Genomic DNA, 16,465 nt, shown 5'->3' with positions numbered 1-16,465 from the left:
AGAAGGGAGAGAAGGAGGAGCATTCCAGGGGCCAGCCACCAGCTACACAGCAAGCATGTAAGTAAGAAAGTAAGGAGTAAGAAACAAAGAAAGGTATGTAGAATAAAGAAAGGTAAAAGCCCAGGGATAATTTAAGTTAAGAAAAGCTAGCTAGAAACAAGCCAAGTAAGTCTCCACGTGCTTATTTTGGAGCTGGATGGTGGGCCCAGAAAGAACAAAGAGTCAAAAAACCAACTACAACTAGACTAACAGTAAGTATTTCTGCCTTTGATCTGGAACTGTGAGCTGTTGACACAAGTTTCATTGCTCAGTGTTCTTTCTAGAAAAGGCCCTTTGTATACACTATTGTCATATGGTCAAATTTCATAATTTTTGAGCAGGAAGGTGGTATCACACATAAAAATATTTCCTGAAGAGCTTAGCCTGGTGCTTCTGACCTTTGGAAAGTATGTATGCAGCACAAAAAGGCTGCAAACTTTTCACCATTAACATTTGAATTTAATAATACAAATGCTTTTTATGTTTTTTTTAAAGGAACATTAATGGGCTGAAGAATTTAATTATTGACCTAAGAGCATTAAAGCAACAACAAACCCTTCACTCAAGGAGTGGTGAAAGTAACAAAATGTTGTAAAAGAAAAAGAGAGTTGGCTCAGTGATTCAAAATACTCCTTACTATTCCAAAGAACCAGCAAGCATAAGGAGGTGCCGGGGGTTGGGGTCAGGGGAGGCACAGCTCACAACACCTATGTCTCCAGCTCCAGGGAAGCCAATGCCCTCTTCTGGCCACTAAGGGTACCTGCTCACATATGGCATACACTCACACAGATACACACACACACACACACACACACACACACACACACACACACACACACACCAAATTTTAATTATTATAAACACAAAATGTTAAAAGAAAACCCAAGTGGGTTTCACAATTCATTTTCCTTAGTTTCAGGACAACAAAGGGCAATAGTCTCTTATGTCTGCCATCAAGACATATATCTCAATGGTTCGTGTTTATCAGGAAATTAGATGTCAGTTACTCAAAATATAGTCTAGGCATTCTTCCACTAAAGGAAATCCTTTCCATGGGAAAAATGAAAGTCTCCATCACTCAGAGCAGAGAGCCTTGCTCAGTGAAAAGTATTTAAAATATTGATGACAAGGGAAAAGCCACACATCTTTGTCCCAAAGTCTTTACTGGTCTACGGTCTAATGTATGCCACAAAACAGCTTGCTCACTTGGAAAAGATGGATAAGCACATTTTAACCTTGTTCAAGGTCCCATCATAGTCATCAAAATAGATTTGAGTGAGGCAGATAGGCATTTACACGCACAGAGCCTTGCATAATATAAAATGCTCAGATTAAAATTGGTTATAAATTCTATGTTCAATCTCCCATCACATCCTTATGAAGAGGATTTTCTAATTTGAATCAGTGAACTTGTTTCTGGAGACTAGAGATGCTTCTTCTATTAAACTTTCAAAACAAGTTTGATTTCTTTGAATGTTCGAGTTAATTGAACTTACAAAAAAGTTTTAAAAATACAACCCCTTTCACTTTCTGGGGTGAGGTGTGTGTGGGGGGGGGGGGATCCTGTCTGGCACACCTGTCAGGTGTGCACTGAGTCCTTCAGGAGAGCTGTGGATGGATTGGCTTCTGTGAGGAAGGAGCAATTCCACAAGGGGCCAGGAGAGTTTTTCAGCATGCAAATGTCACCTCAATCTGACTATAGCAATGCATTTGTGTCTCAAACCAAAAGCCAAAACCAGAAGACAATGATGGGTGTTTTAAAAGAAATGAAGAAAACAGGTTTACTCTCCATAACGAATACACTCTTTAGTGGAGTCTTCATTTTTCAGACATCATAGTATATTTTCAAATTATTGGTATTTGATAAATTTGATCCTTGGAGAAATTTAATCCTTGGGGCAGTTTCTCTTTCTTCAGATGAAAATTGTTTATTTGACCCTAGTTATAAAGCTGTGGAAACAGCATTGGACCAAACCAACCCTTCTGAATGTGGGTGCCAGCTAGGAGGCCTAGGCAGTCTATGGAACCTCTAACAGTGGAGCCAGTCTTTATCCCTAGAGCACAAATGGACTTTGGGAGCCCGTTCCCTATTGAGGGATACTATTGCAGCCCAGATACAGCCAGGAGGGCCTAGACCCTCCCCCAAACAATATGACAGACTTTGAAGGTCCCTGGAGGGCCTCACTGTCCCTGGGGAGGAGTTGAGGGTAGGTTGGGGAGGGTTGGTGGGGAACATGGGAGGGTGGGAGGGCTAGGGAATGGGGGGAAGGATATGTAAATGTGAGAAATATAATAAAATAAAAGAAGAAAATTGTTCATTTGATTGAAAGTCTTATTTAGACTTGTACCTATGAGTGGGTGTTGCACACCTTACACAACTGATACAAATAAATGAATCTTCCTTTTTCCCTTCCCACGATTGAGAACAGACAAAAAATAAACATTATGCAAAAGTTAGCAAAGCACTCACCTTTTAACATTATGCTTCATTTTTTATTTAAAATGACTATTTAAATTAGTGAAAAATAAAATCGTTGTTTTAAAAGAATGTGTTGCAATCTAGAAGGGGAAAAATGAGAACGGCAGTCTCACTTACCCTTATCCTGCACTATACATTCTGGTAGGAGAATAGAAACAAAGATTGTGTAGTTTGAAGGTTGTTGTTGAATAGTCTATTTCCATATGAAGAGCTGTAATTAGTGTAAGCTTGCACCAAACAGCAATTCATTTCACAATTAACCCTATAAATCACTGATTCCTCTAGCCTAAGCTTCCTTGCTTTGTACTACATGAATTTCCATGGATTTTGATACTGTTTGATAGCATAACTATTCCTCTAGGTGTGCCCTGACATCATCACTGAGAGTCACCAAAAATATTTGTTAGATACCAAAATGCAGGCTAACCACAAAAGAACAAAGCACATTTGTTCACATTGGAAATGATTTTATTTAATATTAAGGGGGAAAGTAAGTAGAAAACTGCATTAAACTGAACAATTGAACTATACTAAACTAAAATATATCACACTAACCTGCTAATTTAGGGAACTATACATGGCTTATAAACAGCACAAATTATTTCTTGTAGTGCAGGTGGCCAGAGAGTCTGAAGGCAATGTGCTATTTAATCCTGTGTTTGGTGACAGCCTGTGTTCCGGCTCATGCAGGCACCATCCTCTGATTTCATAAGCTACCTTACACATCGTTTATAAGGCCGATATTCCACTCCTGATGACTCCACAGAAAGCCCCATATCCCAATAACAGCACCATCAGACTAGGCTCTTAAAACATGCATAACATGAGTTATGGAATATGTCCTCTGTGTGTGCTCTTACAAGAATCTAGGAAGGAGCTGCCTGTTCTTGGAAGTGCTGCAGGATTTGCTGGTGGATCATCTAGGGTGGTGAAGCTTTCTTTAAAGGAATGTTTTCAAATCATTGACTCAAGTTCTTTAACATCACAAGACCATTCTCATTGGTAAGCTATAATTTTATAGAAAAATTTCTGCTGATTACCATGCCATATTAATTAATATTCATTAATTATTAAGTAAAATTGATTTATTATTTTGTGGTACATTAATTAAAAATCTCCCTCTGAGATTGTGGATGGATCTTGCTTTTCTTATTCTTGGTGCTGCACTTACATACACATATATGAGAGAGAGAGAGAAAGGAGGAAAGAAAGAATGGGAGAGAGAAATTATGTTCTCAAGTATATTCCTGTGTGTGTGTGTGTGTGTGTGTGTGTGTGTGTGAAGTGCATGCTCTTCCACAGGACTACCCCTTTTGACCAGACCATTTTTAACTCCAGCAAATCTTTTGTATCTAAGTTCTGTCTGCTAATAGCAAAAGTAAGTCACCTTTATTTAATGTATATGCTATATCTTTTCTGTTAGACTAAATTGAATGTTTCTATAAACAGTTTTATAGGTGTCATTTTTTAATTAGGAGGCAGAGAGATGGCTCAGCAGCTAAATCACTTGCACACCTAACAAAGTGAATGCCATCCCTGGAGTCCATGTAATGGAGGAAGAGACTCCCAAAAGTTGGCTTCTGACCGCCACATATGCACTGTAGTACACATTTGCCAACATACATGCATAGGTACATACATAAATAAATAAACACATTTTATTAACCTAAGTTGGGCCAGATAAAATGACTTATGCTATAAAGGAATCTATGGCCAAGTCTGATGACCTGAGTTCAACCCACGTTGTGGAAGGAGAAAACTGACTCTCACAAGTTGTCCTCTGACCTCCAGAGTATTAGGTGCAATGAGGGGCACACACACACACACACACACACACACACACACACACACACACACACACACACCACATAAATAAATTTTAATTAAAATTCTTAAAATTTTTATTTGTTTCCTATTGTTTATATTTTTATTATTGTTTGTGTATTTGATGGTGGGGGCTGGAGCACACACTTTCCGTGGTGTCAGAGGAAATTTTTCTGCAGCCATCTATCCTTCTATCTTTATGTGGGTTCTAGGAATACAAACTCAGGTCAGTAGACTTTGGCAGCAAGTTCCATTTCACACTGAGACCAAACCCACAGATGCAAATTTTTAAATATTTAATTGAGTTAATTTTTCTCTAATTTGGTAATCTTTTATTTTAAAAAGAATACTTATTTACCGCTAATTATTTGCTTTAAAAATATTAACACACCTGTTTGCTTACATTTGTCCACCTGTTATATTCTTTCTTATCTTGGGTGGGGGGATGTCCTTATGTATATATGTTTCTCTTATTGGTTGATGAATAAAACACTTGGCCAATGAGGCAGGAAGATAGGTGGGGCAAGTAGATGAGAATTCTGAGAAATGTAGGCAGAGGCAGACCGTGAAACAGTCATCATGTAGGCTGCCAAAGGAGTAATAGGTCTAGACCCTTCTCCAGTAAAATAAGACCATGTGGAAATACTTGGATTAATAGAAATGAGCTAATATGCTAGCCAATAAGAAGTCCTAGTCACTGGCCAATTGTTTTATTATTAATATAGAGTCTGTGTATTTATTTGGGACTGAAATGGCTGTGGGACCAGGCTGCCAGGACAGGAATTTTCAGCAACATTATCTTGACATCTGCCATGTTGTTTTACCTATTCTATTTTTCATTTTCACAGATTACAAAGAATATTGTCCTTCTATTCTTTTACATGTTTGGGAAAGTGACAACAATCATCTGAAAACATATTTGAGTCATGCTTACTAGTAACTTCATGTTCTGTCTAGGTCTAACAAAATCTTCAGAAAATTAACTACATGGATGCTTGTACTGTCTACATAGCATGTGCCCCCTATGTGTAACAATGCATTTATAATGTTCTTTAGGATCCATGAGCATTATTTCTTTCGATGAACAATAGCATCCATAATCAGTTACATGCCCCTCACCTTTCTTTCCTACATGTATGTTAGAATTATGATTTTGCTCTTTGTATACTGGAGTGAGTCTGCCAGAATATCCTCAGGGTTCTTTTATGGCCAGCTCATTCTTCATCCATTGCTGTAAAACTTTCCTATGTATTCCCCTGTTCTTTAAAGGCCATTTTTCTGAATATAGAGTATGTGTTTCTGGTTTTTTCTCAGAATACTGATGATATGCTTCAAGTCCCTCTCTCTCGACTCTTCACTATTGAGAGGTGAACATGCAACTTTACTATACTTCTTTTGAGTTTAGTTTATTCTTTTTCTTTGCCAAATTGAAGACTTTCCATTGTGTTGGTGTCTAACAGTTATATAATATGTCCAAGCTTTCCTCCCACTTTTCCTGGTAATACTTACTGACTTTCTGAGATTTGTGGACTCATCTCTTTTATCAGTTGTAAGCTACTAGCTGTGTAGACAGCTCTTTTTTCCAAGGTTTTTGTTTTGTCTTTCTCTCTCTACTTCTTTGTATCATCATGTAAGACATCATGCTAATCCTTTTTATAGTTGTCTTCAACCCCTCTCTGCACATTTTTCATCATTTATTCTCTGCACAACACAGATAAAACAACTCCTTTTCATCTAGATTTCAGATTCATAATTTCTCTTCAGTTGTAGCAGCTATCCCTTTACGTTTTAATTTCAGTTTCATATTTTTATTAAACTGTTAGTTTCTGTTACTGCTTAAATCTACTAGATCACTATTTTATGGTTCCTTATTCTCTGCCAATAGTTTCAAATTTACCTTTGTTTCCTTAATTGAAGGAAATCACTGATTCTATAATTTCTTCCTGGTAATTTCCTTCATGTGTGCTCCTTTATACTGGTTTCTATGCTTTTAAGATTTATTTAATTTATAATGTATATGAGTATTTTCCTGCAAGTATGTATTGTGCCATCTACATACCTGGTGCTCATGAGTGCCAGAAGAGGGCATTAGATCATCCGGAACTGGAATTATAGACAGTTTTAAGCCACTATATAGGTGCTGAGGATGGAACCCCAGTTCTCTGCAAGAGCATAAGGTCTCTTAACTGCTGAGCTATCTCTCCATCCCCTCGTTCCTCCTTTTGCTTTCTTATGTGCCCCTGTATTGGTTATTCTGTACTCCATACTGATCATGTGCTTTCTTTCTGCTCCAGGGTTGATATGAAAGTGTCATCCTGAGCACGTGTATACTCCCGTCCAGGGGGCAGCTGGAATGACTGACATTTTCTGAAATGTAAGTAAGTTTTTAATCTATGGAGTTCTATGTCACCCTGCATAGTAAGCAGATCCTGGAGTCTGCCAGATAGCCAGCCCCTGCTCACGAGTGTCAGAAATGTTAGTATTTCTGTTTTCTGCACTGTGTGGGACTAAGCTGAAGGTCTTGCCTGGGGTCAGAAGGAGATGAAAGTATACAGTTGTCTTAGACTTACAACAAAGACAGAGACTTGCTATTTCATTTGAACATATTCAGCTTCTATCAGGTTACTAACTTGGCAAACTAAGCTTCTTGTCATCTATGCTCTTGTAACCTGAACACCTTAATAACAAAACACAGCATTTGCTTTCTTAACAAAGGCAGATCGGGCCATAAGAGTCAGAAAGGAACAGCTACAATGATCAGAATGGCTAGTGAGAATGCCCTGACGGGTAAAGGTGCTCACAGTGATGTCATTCAGTTCCCATAGTGCATCCCAATTTCTTGTCATCTTTGTCAGTGCATCCTTTCATCACTTAAGACATTATTATCTAATTTCCTGGAGATTCTTAGTTGAAAACATTCTGACTAATCTAATGGGTGGAAAATTGTATATGGCCACATTAATGTGTCTCTTCAGCTATTAGTGAGTTTGAACACCATTTCAGTACTTGATGACTTTGGAATTTCTCTGTGCGCTAGTTTTGTTCCGTGCTTGTTCCTCGGTTTTCCATTTAGAACTGTTCTCTCTTCTTCCTTTCCCCCAGTCACACACACACACACACACACACACACACACACACACACACACACACAATCTTCTAAATATGTCACTTTTTTCTCAGTCATATATGCTACAAATAGTTCTACCCAATATTTAATTTATATTTTGGTTTTATTTATGTTCTTTTCTCATTCATTTTTATTTTAGTTTTCATGTACTCAATTATATTTGTCTTTTCCTTTTATAGATCTGAGTTTCCTGTCTTATTTAGGAACAGTTTCCATACTATAAAGTCACACAATCTTTTTTTTTTTTCTAAATTTGCCTCCGACATTTAAATTGTTCTATATGTCACAATTAGATATTTAATCAAGCTGTAATTTATTTTTGTATATGATGTGACACTGTGATACAACCCTGTTTTCTTCCAGATGGATAGATATTTATGCCAGTATCATTTCAAAAATAAGCCATCCTAGAGTTGCCATTTTTGCCAAGTTCCACTTTAGATGGCCACAGACACCCTTCCTGGTATAGAATACATGGAAATGCTAAATAAAATAGAAATGATTTTCTTCTGTTTTATGATGAAGGTGAGGAAAAAAAATAAATGAGTTTCTCAACAGCCACAGTTGTAGTGAAAATCCAGACCACACTTGAGTACTTCAGTATCTGCCAGTGTACCATGGGAGTATTTGCCAGGTCATGGTGGCCAGGTGCTTAACACACAAAGACAGAGGATAAAACATGGTCCTAAAACAGTGAAAAACCAGATCAGAAATGCCTGTGCAAAGTAGGCAGCTATATATGACACTGCCTTGAAAACAAATCAAACAAAACTATTCACCAAAGGAAAACCAGGTATATAGACTTCTATCTCAAGCCTTGCTTTCAGTAGAGCAGAAAAAAAAGGAAGTGACAGAAGGGAAAACATAAGGAAAAGTGGAAGGGTAAAGAAAAGGAAAGAAAGAAGGGAAAGGAAGGAAAGGAGACTTAGAACTCTATATCCTCTATGTTTACCCAAAAGACATAATTAAAATATGGAATGGATTTGAGTGTACTGCTCCCCCAGACACTTGGCAAAAATTAATGTCAGTCTTCTCTGAGGACTCAAATTGAAGCTAGGTTTCCACAGTTTCTACAGATAAGGATCCCCCAAACAAACTCACATTCAAAAATCACAAACAAGGCCTTAAGCCAGGAAGGATGAGTCAGCAGAAGCGAAAATAGCAGAATTCAACCCACAGAAGATGTAGAATTTGAAATGGTTAAAGGTCAAAATTTTTAAGTAAATGGAGGAGGGGGGAGCTTATAGAATCCAATTTATACCAAAAGTGAAGGAAAATCAATGACATAGAAAAGTTTGTAATGTTGCAGCTCCAGAGTCTAAAGCAAGTTTGTCTTGAACTATCTTTAGAGCCAGTCTCTGCTCACCGCTGTGATGGACATAACTAATATCCTGTAACTAGGAGATAAAGCTGAACTGAACATCCTGATGAACAGATTAAAAAAAAAAAAAAAGCATTCGGAAAGTATTCCCCACCAAGCACAGGACCAGTTATACTACCACATAGACTACAGCTGAGATTTCTCCACCGTGTGGTAACCCCGTAAGTAATTTATGTTGCCCCTACTGTATTTGAAAGGTTCCTTGATTTATGACTTTTCTTTGTTTAATTGCAAAAAAAGAAACAAATTTCATGAAACTTTTTCCATATTAGAAAATGAAGTTTAGGATATCTTAAATCTGTGTTTATTGGCCATAGTATACTCAAATTTGATTTCAGAATAAACTACCGCTTTTTCCCTATGAGGTGAGAGCTGCGTTTTTAAACATAATAATTTGTTTAAAAACAAAAGTGAGAAAAACTGAGGGAAATGGACTATGGGACTCATGGAAGCCACTGTTGGGACAAATATACTCAAGAGTATAAAAATTTTTTCCTTATTATTTGTTTGCTCTAATATAGATGCTCTCCCAGCAACCCAGTGCATCCTAACACATGCAAATCAGTGTATTCCTTTTGAAATGGAAATACCCTTGAAGGGCTAGGGATACTTCATTTACTTCTGAAAATGAAATATTCTAGCCAAAGTATCTTCTCTCCTTATCTCAGAGAAAGCAGAGAATGGACAACAGGCAAATGTCAGGACTAGGTCAAAGGAAACAGGTCCCAGATGAGACACACACCTCCAAAAAGAGGCAGCTACTAAAAAGGCTTTCTCCTGCTATAAGAACAAGTAGAAAGAAGAGATGAGACAGAGCAAGCTCTAGAAAGCATGTGTTTCTCTAGTTTAATTCATTTGTATAATCTATATTAAATTTCAAACATGATACAATATTTGTTCTATGGGACTAATATGTTTGCTGTTTGTAAAGACACAAATTTAAGTACTAGTTAAATAAATAACTATTCTTTGAAATGATTTTGCTTTCCAGATTTTGGAGGAAAATAAAAACCCGTCTGTGTGTTCATATTGAACTTGGAAAATTACTTATTTCTTCAGTGACATCGCAATAATATCTGTTTTGATAGCCTTCAGGGACGAGAGAAGATTTTCTAGTATTATATTTCTACCAAAATATAAGCTTACTTCTATCAAATAAAACTACTATCTCCTGAAAAGTATACCCATGTGTAAAATTAAACCAGAAGGTGCGTTTTAAGAGAAAATTATTCAATTTAAACATGATCTAAATTAAATTTCAGTCTCAGTGATGTGAATTAATTTGTCTTAAATCTAATCAATTTTAGGCCATTTAATAGGAAAATGTGTGAAATTAAAATAGTAACTAACATTTTGAATAGTTTTTTACACTAGTGAATTAAAATAATAAATGCCCTTGATCCATTTACAAATTCTACCCTTTAAATATCAGTTAAACTGTGACTAAGCCCATCAGTGGGATCCAACCAGCACTTCTTTTTACAAAAGGAAATATCAACGATTGAGGTACCTTACACATTTTAAAGATATGTTTTGTAAAATTCTTTGTCTTGTGTCCATGTGAGGTTAAAAAACAATTATACAAAATGAGTTTCTTTCTGCGTTACAATAGGAACCCATATGAAAGCCACTAAGCTATTAGAAATCAACATCAAACATTTTAAAGCATTTAGAGGAGGGAAGAAAGTAAGTGCCAGTAGTTGTCCATCTGTTTCTAGGGCCACAGCTGGGACCGGATGTGGTGGAGGAGACACAAGCTTTATTGAAGGTAGAAATTTTTTTCACAAAGAAACAAACTAAGAAACCAACTACTACAAGATCTAGTGACAGAAGAGGGCCACATGAAGCAGGCAGAGACTTGGTCCTTCATCAAATCAGTATCCACAAATGGCCTGGAGGGTGATGGATTTAAAACCAGCAACGTGGGGGCAAGGGTCCTTGTAGAATCCTAAAAGGAAGTTCCACATCTACATAACAGCTCCTAATTATCTCCTGACTTTCTTTCCGAAATTTTGTCCAGGAACAAGAAGCTCATTGTCAAGTACTGTAGAAATATCTCTCTACTCTTCAGTGTGCTTTTCTATATTCCACTATGTCACATTTAAAACTGACAGATCCATAATAGGTAGAGCAGGGTCACCAACCACACTCTCTGATGACATGAAAATGCAGTAATTGTTGTAATGGTCTGTGCTTAGCTAAAAAGTTTCAAACCTTTCTCCAAAATACTACTGTTCCACAAATAGCTAAGAACTATTCCTGGTCCCTGCTCCAACCCAAAACAACTCCATACAAGGAGACCACATGTCCCATATGTAGCCCTATTCAGTTTTGTGCCCATTTAGAATACAGTGTCACTAAATGATACAAGTTGTCACAAGATAACCTTAATAAAGTCACAAAAAATGTTTGAAAATGGATATCCACTTTGGATCAAAAACAAATTTCGCCAAATTAAAAATAAAAGAAAATTCTTCCAATCAATACTAGGTACCCAGTACCTACAGTTAACATAATAATTGATGGTAAAGGGGCTGGTGGCCAGGGTTAGTGGACACAGTTCTATAAATCCTAGTTCTTAGACAACTGGAGACAAGAATATAGCCATGAATTTGAGAGCAGCCTGAGCTACACATCGAGTACAAATCAAGCCTTGTCTCAAAACAAAAACATAAACAAATAAATAAAAGAAAAGAAAAAAAGCAATAAGGAACCAAGCACTTTCCCTGGGACCACAAGAATCTTTGCTTCCCTGACCTCCAGTAACCAGCACATTAAAGGTCCACAGTTGGGCAAAAACACAAGAAAGAGAAACAAAATGAACACAGACCAGAATTAAAATGTTTGAAATGACTATGTTCACAAATAATGGGGAAGTCCAAAGAATCTTTCAAAACAAACAAACAAAAAAACAAACAAACAAACAAAACCACTTGAACTAATACATTATCTTCACAATCTTGATGTGAAATCATGAACAAAATTAGCTTTTTCACAGAGGAGTAATTAAGATTTACAAACTGAGATACTAAAATGCCATTCACAATTACATTGAGAAGCTTAGTAAACTTCATGAAATATGCCTAAGATGTGTTCCCTGACACCTGCAAACACGACTAAGAGTAACTGGAAAATGAAATAAATAAGAAAATATACTATGTTCATGGATCAATATTGTTAACATCACTATTTTCTCCAGATTATTCTATGCATTCATCTCAGGGATCTCAAAATTTCAGCATGTGTTTTATAGAAACAATCAAACTGCTAAATTTAAATGAAGTTGAAAATTACTTTTAATACTCAAATAAGTTTTTTAAAACAAGCTAGAAGGGTCACGCATTCTAATTTCAATATTTTTTATTAAACATCTGTAGTAATGAAGACAGTTCAGTAGTAGCTTAAGGCACAGAAAAACTACATAACACAAAGCTTCCATAAATGCACCTATTTAAACATATATGTACATACACACACACACACACACACACACACACACACACACATACACACACATGTATTTCCTTCCTTATTTTCAAATAAATTATCAAAATAACTCTACATGGAAAAACCAGCGCTTTTTTAAAGATTTATTTATATTTATTTTATATAGAGAGCTTTCCCTGCATGTATATCTGTGAACCAGATAGTGCCAAGCCCACAGAAGCCAAAAGTGGGCAGAAGATCCCCTCAAACTGGAGTTACAGAGGTTTATAGGATGCTATGTGGATGCTGGGAACCAAACCTGGGTCTTGGGAAGAGCAGCCAGTACTCTTAACCAGTGAGCCATCTCTCCAGCCCCAGGACCAGAGTTTTTAACCAATGATGTTGAACATTGAAACAACTTCTTACCCACATGAGAAAAAAATAAAGTAAAATTATTCCTTTACCTCACCATTATGTACTGTGTCATTTTACACAAATTTAAACTGAACATAACCCCAAATGTAAAATCTAAACAGGCAGTAATGATTAAAGGGCACATCTGTAATCCCAACACTTGGAAGACAGAGGCAGGCAGATCTCTGTGCGTTTGAAGCCAACCTGGTCTACCATTTAAGTTCCAGGACAGCCAAGGCTACACAGAGAAATCCTGTCTCAAAAAACAAAAGCAAGCAAGCAAACAAACAAAACACCCTAAGTGTTAAAGACATAGTAACATCAAAAAAGACATCTTGAAAAACAGCAAGAGAATTAAGAAAGCTAATTATATAATTCAGTATTATTTAATAACATTCATCTTTGAAGTATTTAGAATTTTTTATCCAAATAAGTGAATTGTACACACAAATTTCATTGTGATTTTTCAATACAGATCTATAACTGCTTTTGAAGTCCAATATCATACCACTTCAATAGTCATATAAGCAATCTCAAAACCCTTTCAAGTACCACTGTGCGGCCTATTTCATCCTTTGGGAAATGCTGTTCTACGTATTACTTCACATGATTCAACCTGACAAGTTATAATCGGCCCATTTCATGGCCTAAAACCATCTGCAATGTTGGTTTAGATAGCACTTTTTCCCTCTGTCTTATACATATCCTTCTTGAACTTAGTGATGATCTGAAATGCCGTGGTGATGTCCTCCCCTGAGAGCCAGGGGCATCCTGAAGTAAGACTTCATATTCATTGTTTGTTTTATTGGTGACAAGATACAAAAGGTGCAGGGGTTGAAGAGGGACTTCCCATTGGCTGTAGCAGTGGCTTTTGATAAGGCCATGCTCTTCCAGTGAGCATGAGTGGAGGACAGGACTTGGACAATAACATCTCTGTTGGGACAAGATACTGTGTATGCAGCCAGGCAATCAAAGGGTCTTGGTGGGATAGAATTCTGATTCTTCCTAGATCTGCTAGTACCCGCAAATTCAATCAGAAACCAGTCTTTCGTTTTTGTTTTGTTTTTTTTTTTAAAAAAAAATCAGTGTTAAGGAGGTATGATTTTAACATGATACAGCACACACCAGCTTAATGAAGCTTGGCATACATATGACTGTTTTCATCATTCCAAGACATTCTCTTGTCCCTTCCTTTCTAGTATTGTAGGCTGATGATCTATTTCTATCACTTGAGATTAGATTTTTTTTCTTTTCTTTCTTTGATAAAAAGAATCCAGGAAAATTTACATTTTACTTGAGGTCCATTCGTTATGTCAAAAAAATGTAATGCATGTGGTCAAATTTCTCCAAGACTGCGACACTGATCCCAATGTTTTGACAATGATGTGCAATTTAAAAATTAAAACATCAACCTCAGCTAGACTCTGGAGAATTTCACCAGCCAAAAATAAGAAGAGGTGTAAAACACACATTTTTATCTCAGGAAACATTAGCTGGTTTGGTTTCTGCCATGCTCATCATCTTCCAAGAGTGATAATAATTAGGAGTGAGTGAGGTTACACACCCCCCTTACCTGTTGGAAGGTGTAGTGTGATGTTGTTGCAGAAGTCTGTGAAGCAACATTCTGTTTTGGTCACGTTGTTGGAACTGTGGCAGAAGACTTGAGCATTTAATTCTGGGAGAGACACACAGGATTTGATGACCTGCTCTTTCCCATTGGTTAACATGACAGAGGCCCAACACGCTCCTTCAGTTTGGCAGGTAAAGTTTGAAGAGTCACACAAAAGACACACACACTTCAGTCCTGGAAAAAGTAAGGCAAGAAGCTTAAGTTTCAGAAGATGGTCATCAATCTCGTTTTAGGGGAAGGGCATTTAGGTTATCCTCTCCATCATTGCCTGAATTGTCAGTTCGTGTCATCCTTGTAAAAAAAAAAAAAAAGATTCAGAAGATGGCATGCAGTTACTTTGTGGAACTTGAGAACAGAAATTCAATCTTAACATAATGAAGACAAGTTTTAAAATGTGATGACGATGCCCTCTCCATTAAACAGGCTTCATTAAACGTGCTTCATTAAACAGGCTACTCAATCAACTATCCTCTGTATAGTTATTAAAATTTATACAGTGGTTCCTATAGTTACTATGTTTTCCTGGTTCACACTATAAATCCTTCTCAAGCTCAATCGGTTTACTCCTAAATCAATAGCACCTATGAAATGCTAGGAAACAGTAACTCAGCAACAAGGAGCTGGCTGGCACAGCTTGCAGAACAATGACACGAGGCAAGGGCAACTGCAACCCAACAAGCCAACATGCTATGTTCATTTACACTTCCCCAAACTTTTAAATGCGTGTGGTGAACACAAAATGAATTATAGAAACACATAGGTCGAAGACTAGAGGTGTTTATTGTCTCTGCACCTTAAGGTTGATATTGTTGTTGTAGGTACCATGAAGGCATTGATAAACCACTCTACTTTCCCTTCCACTAAGGAATATATGTTAGAACGACAGCCATTTGAATGTAGACATTAACCTTCAGTTTTTAATGGGCACCTCTATTCCACAAAAGAAAGCACATTGATAATAGAGTTTATTATAATGACGACAAAAAACTTTCAAAACTTTGGTTTTGATAAATTAATCTATTTATGAACATATCATTTCAACATTCCCCTTACCATACACACACTTAGATACTCACACTTAGAACTTCACAAATATGTCCACATGATTTGTTATTTCTGTCTTGATATGAGATATCAGCCTAGAGTCTAGGGGTTGTACTTTATTCAAACTCTTATTTCAATATATCATTTCTAAATACTACAATTCTAAATATTTCTTTTATGATTTTAATGAATGTTTTGTTAAATCATAACTACCCCCAATTATATTAATACCCAAAACTTTGCCATATAATCAGTTAATAAAATTAGTCTTTAAACTTCGAATTACTAAAACAAGACCCAATTTTATATTAACAAAATATTCAATTTATAAATGCATAATCAGTTTAGATTTTTTTATCAATAGTAATGAGCTGTAGTAGAATCACATATTCTAGGTTGGCTGAGATTCCAGACAGTCAGGTATACAAAACCTAGTGATTAAGAAACCTGTTAAGGAGGCTGGAGAGATGGTGCAGCCATGAAAGGCTAAGGCTCACAACCAAAGAGACTAAAACATGTGTTAAGGTGGAGTATACCTTTACTACCAGCACTCTTGAGGCAGAGGCAGATGGATCTCTGCAAGTTCCCAGCCAACTGGAGCTACATATTTGAGACTGTCAAGAACACCAACAACAAAAGCATATTAAGTCCATTTCCTTATATGAAAGAGAGATCATACAAAGAGCAGCCATTAACCCAGGTGTCTCTGACTGTGAAATCATAGCATTTCCAACCTGTCAAGTGTCTTCAACACCTGATTACTCATGCTTTGTCATCTTGGACATTACTTAGTCCCTCTGGGCCTCCTCTGAAAGGTGATAACTACAATGACAACATGCTGCCTCATCGTGTTGCCATGGAGAGTAAATTAATCATATAAATCTTTTGTGCTCGCTTCTGGTACATAGGAAGTATGACACAAGCATTAGTAACTGCCTCTTCTAACATTCAAGAGAGTAAAACTAGTTTTATTACAGAAACCATCAACAGACCTCCATAATCCTTGCAAGGAGAGCTGCATGAAACAGGACATAGCAGCAATTTAAAAGGCCTGACAAAGATGTGGCTCTCTCTGCTCTGCCAGAGGGACTGAGTATCTTA

General features: G+C 36.8%; 1 protein-coding gene across 3 annotated transcripts in view; it reads right to left on the bottom strand.

The window, feature by feature from the left end:
- Positions 1-14,492, bottom strand: part of Acvr1c (activin A receptor type 1C) — a 42,528-nt gene extending 28,036 nt beyond the window's left edge. For all 3 annotated transcript variants that reach the window (XM_027420398.2, XM_035446758.1, XM_035446759.1), the window contains exon 1: positions 14,264-14,492. In XM_027420398.2, coding sequence (XP_027276199.1) covers positions 14,264-14,417 — 154 coding nt within the window. In that variant the 5' untranslated portion in view covers positions 14,418-14,492. The remainder of the gene's footprint in view (positions 1-14,263) is intronic.
- Between the last annotated feature and the right edge of the window lie 1,973 nt (positions 14,493-16,465).

This window comes from Cricetulus griseus, chromosome 6, assembly GCF_003668045.3.
Source record: "Cricetulus griseus strain 17A/GY chromosome 6, alternate assembly CriGri-PICRH-1.0, whole genome shotgun sequence".
Classification (NCBI taxonomy): Eukaryota; Metazoa; Chordata; class Mammalia; order Rodentia; family Cricetidae; genus Cricetulus; species Cricetulus griseus.
Note: the sequence above shows the minus strand (reverse complement) of the source record. Positions and strands in the feature narration are given on the sequence as shown.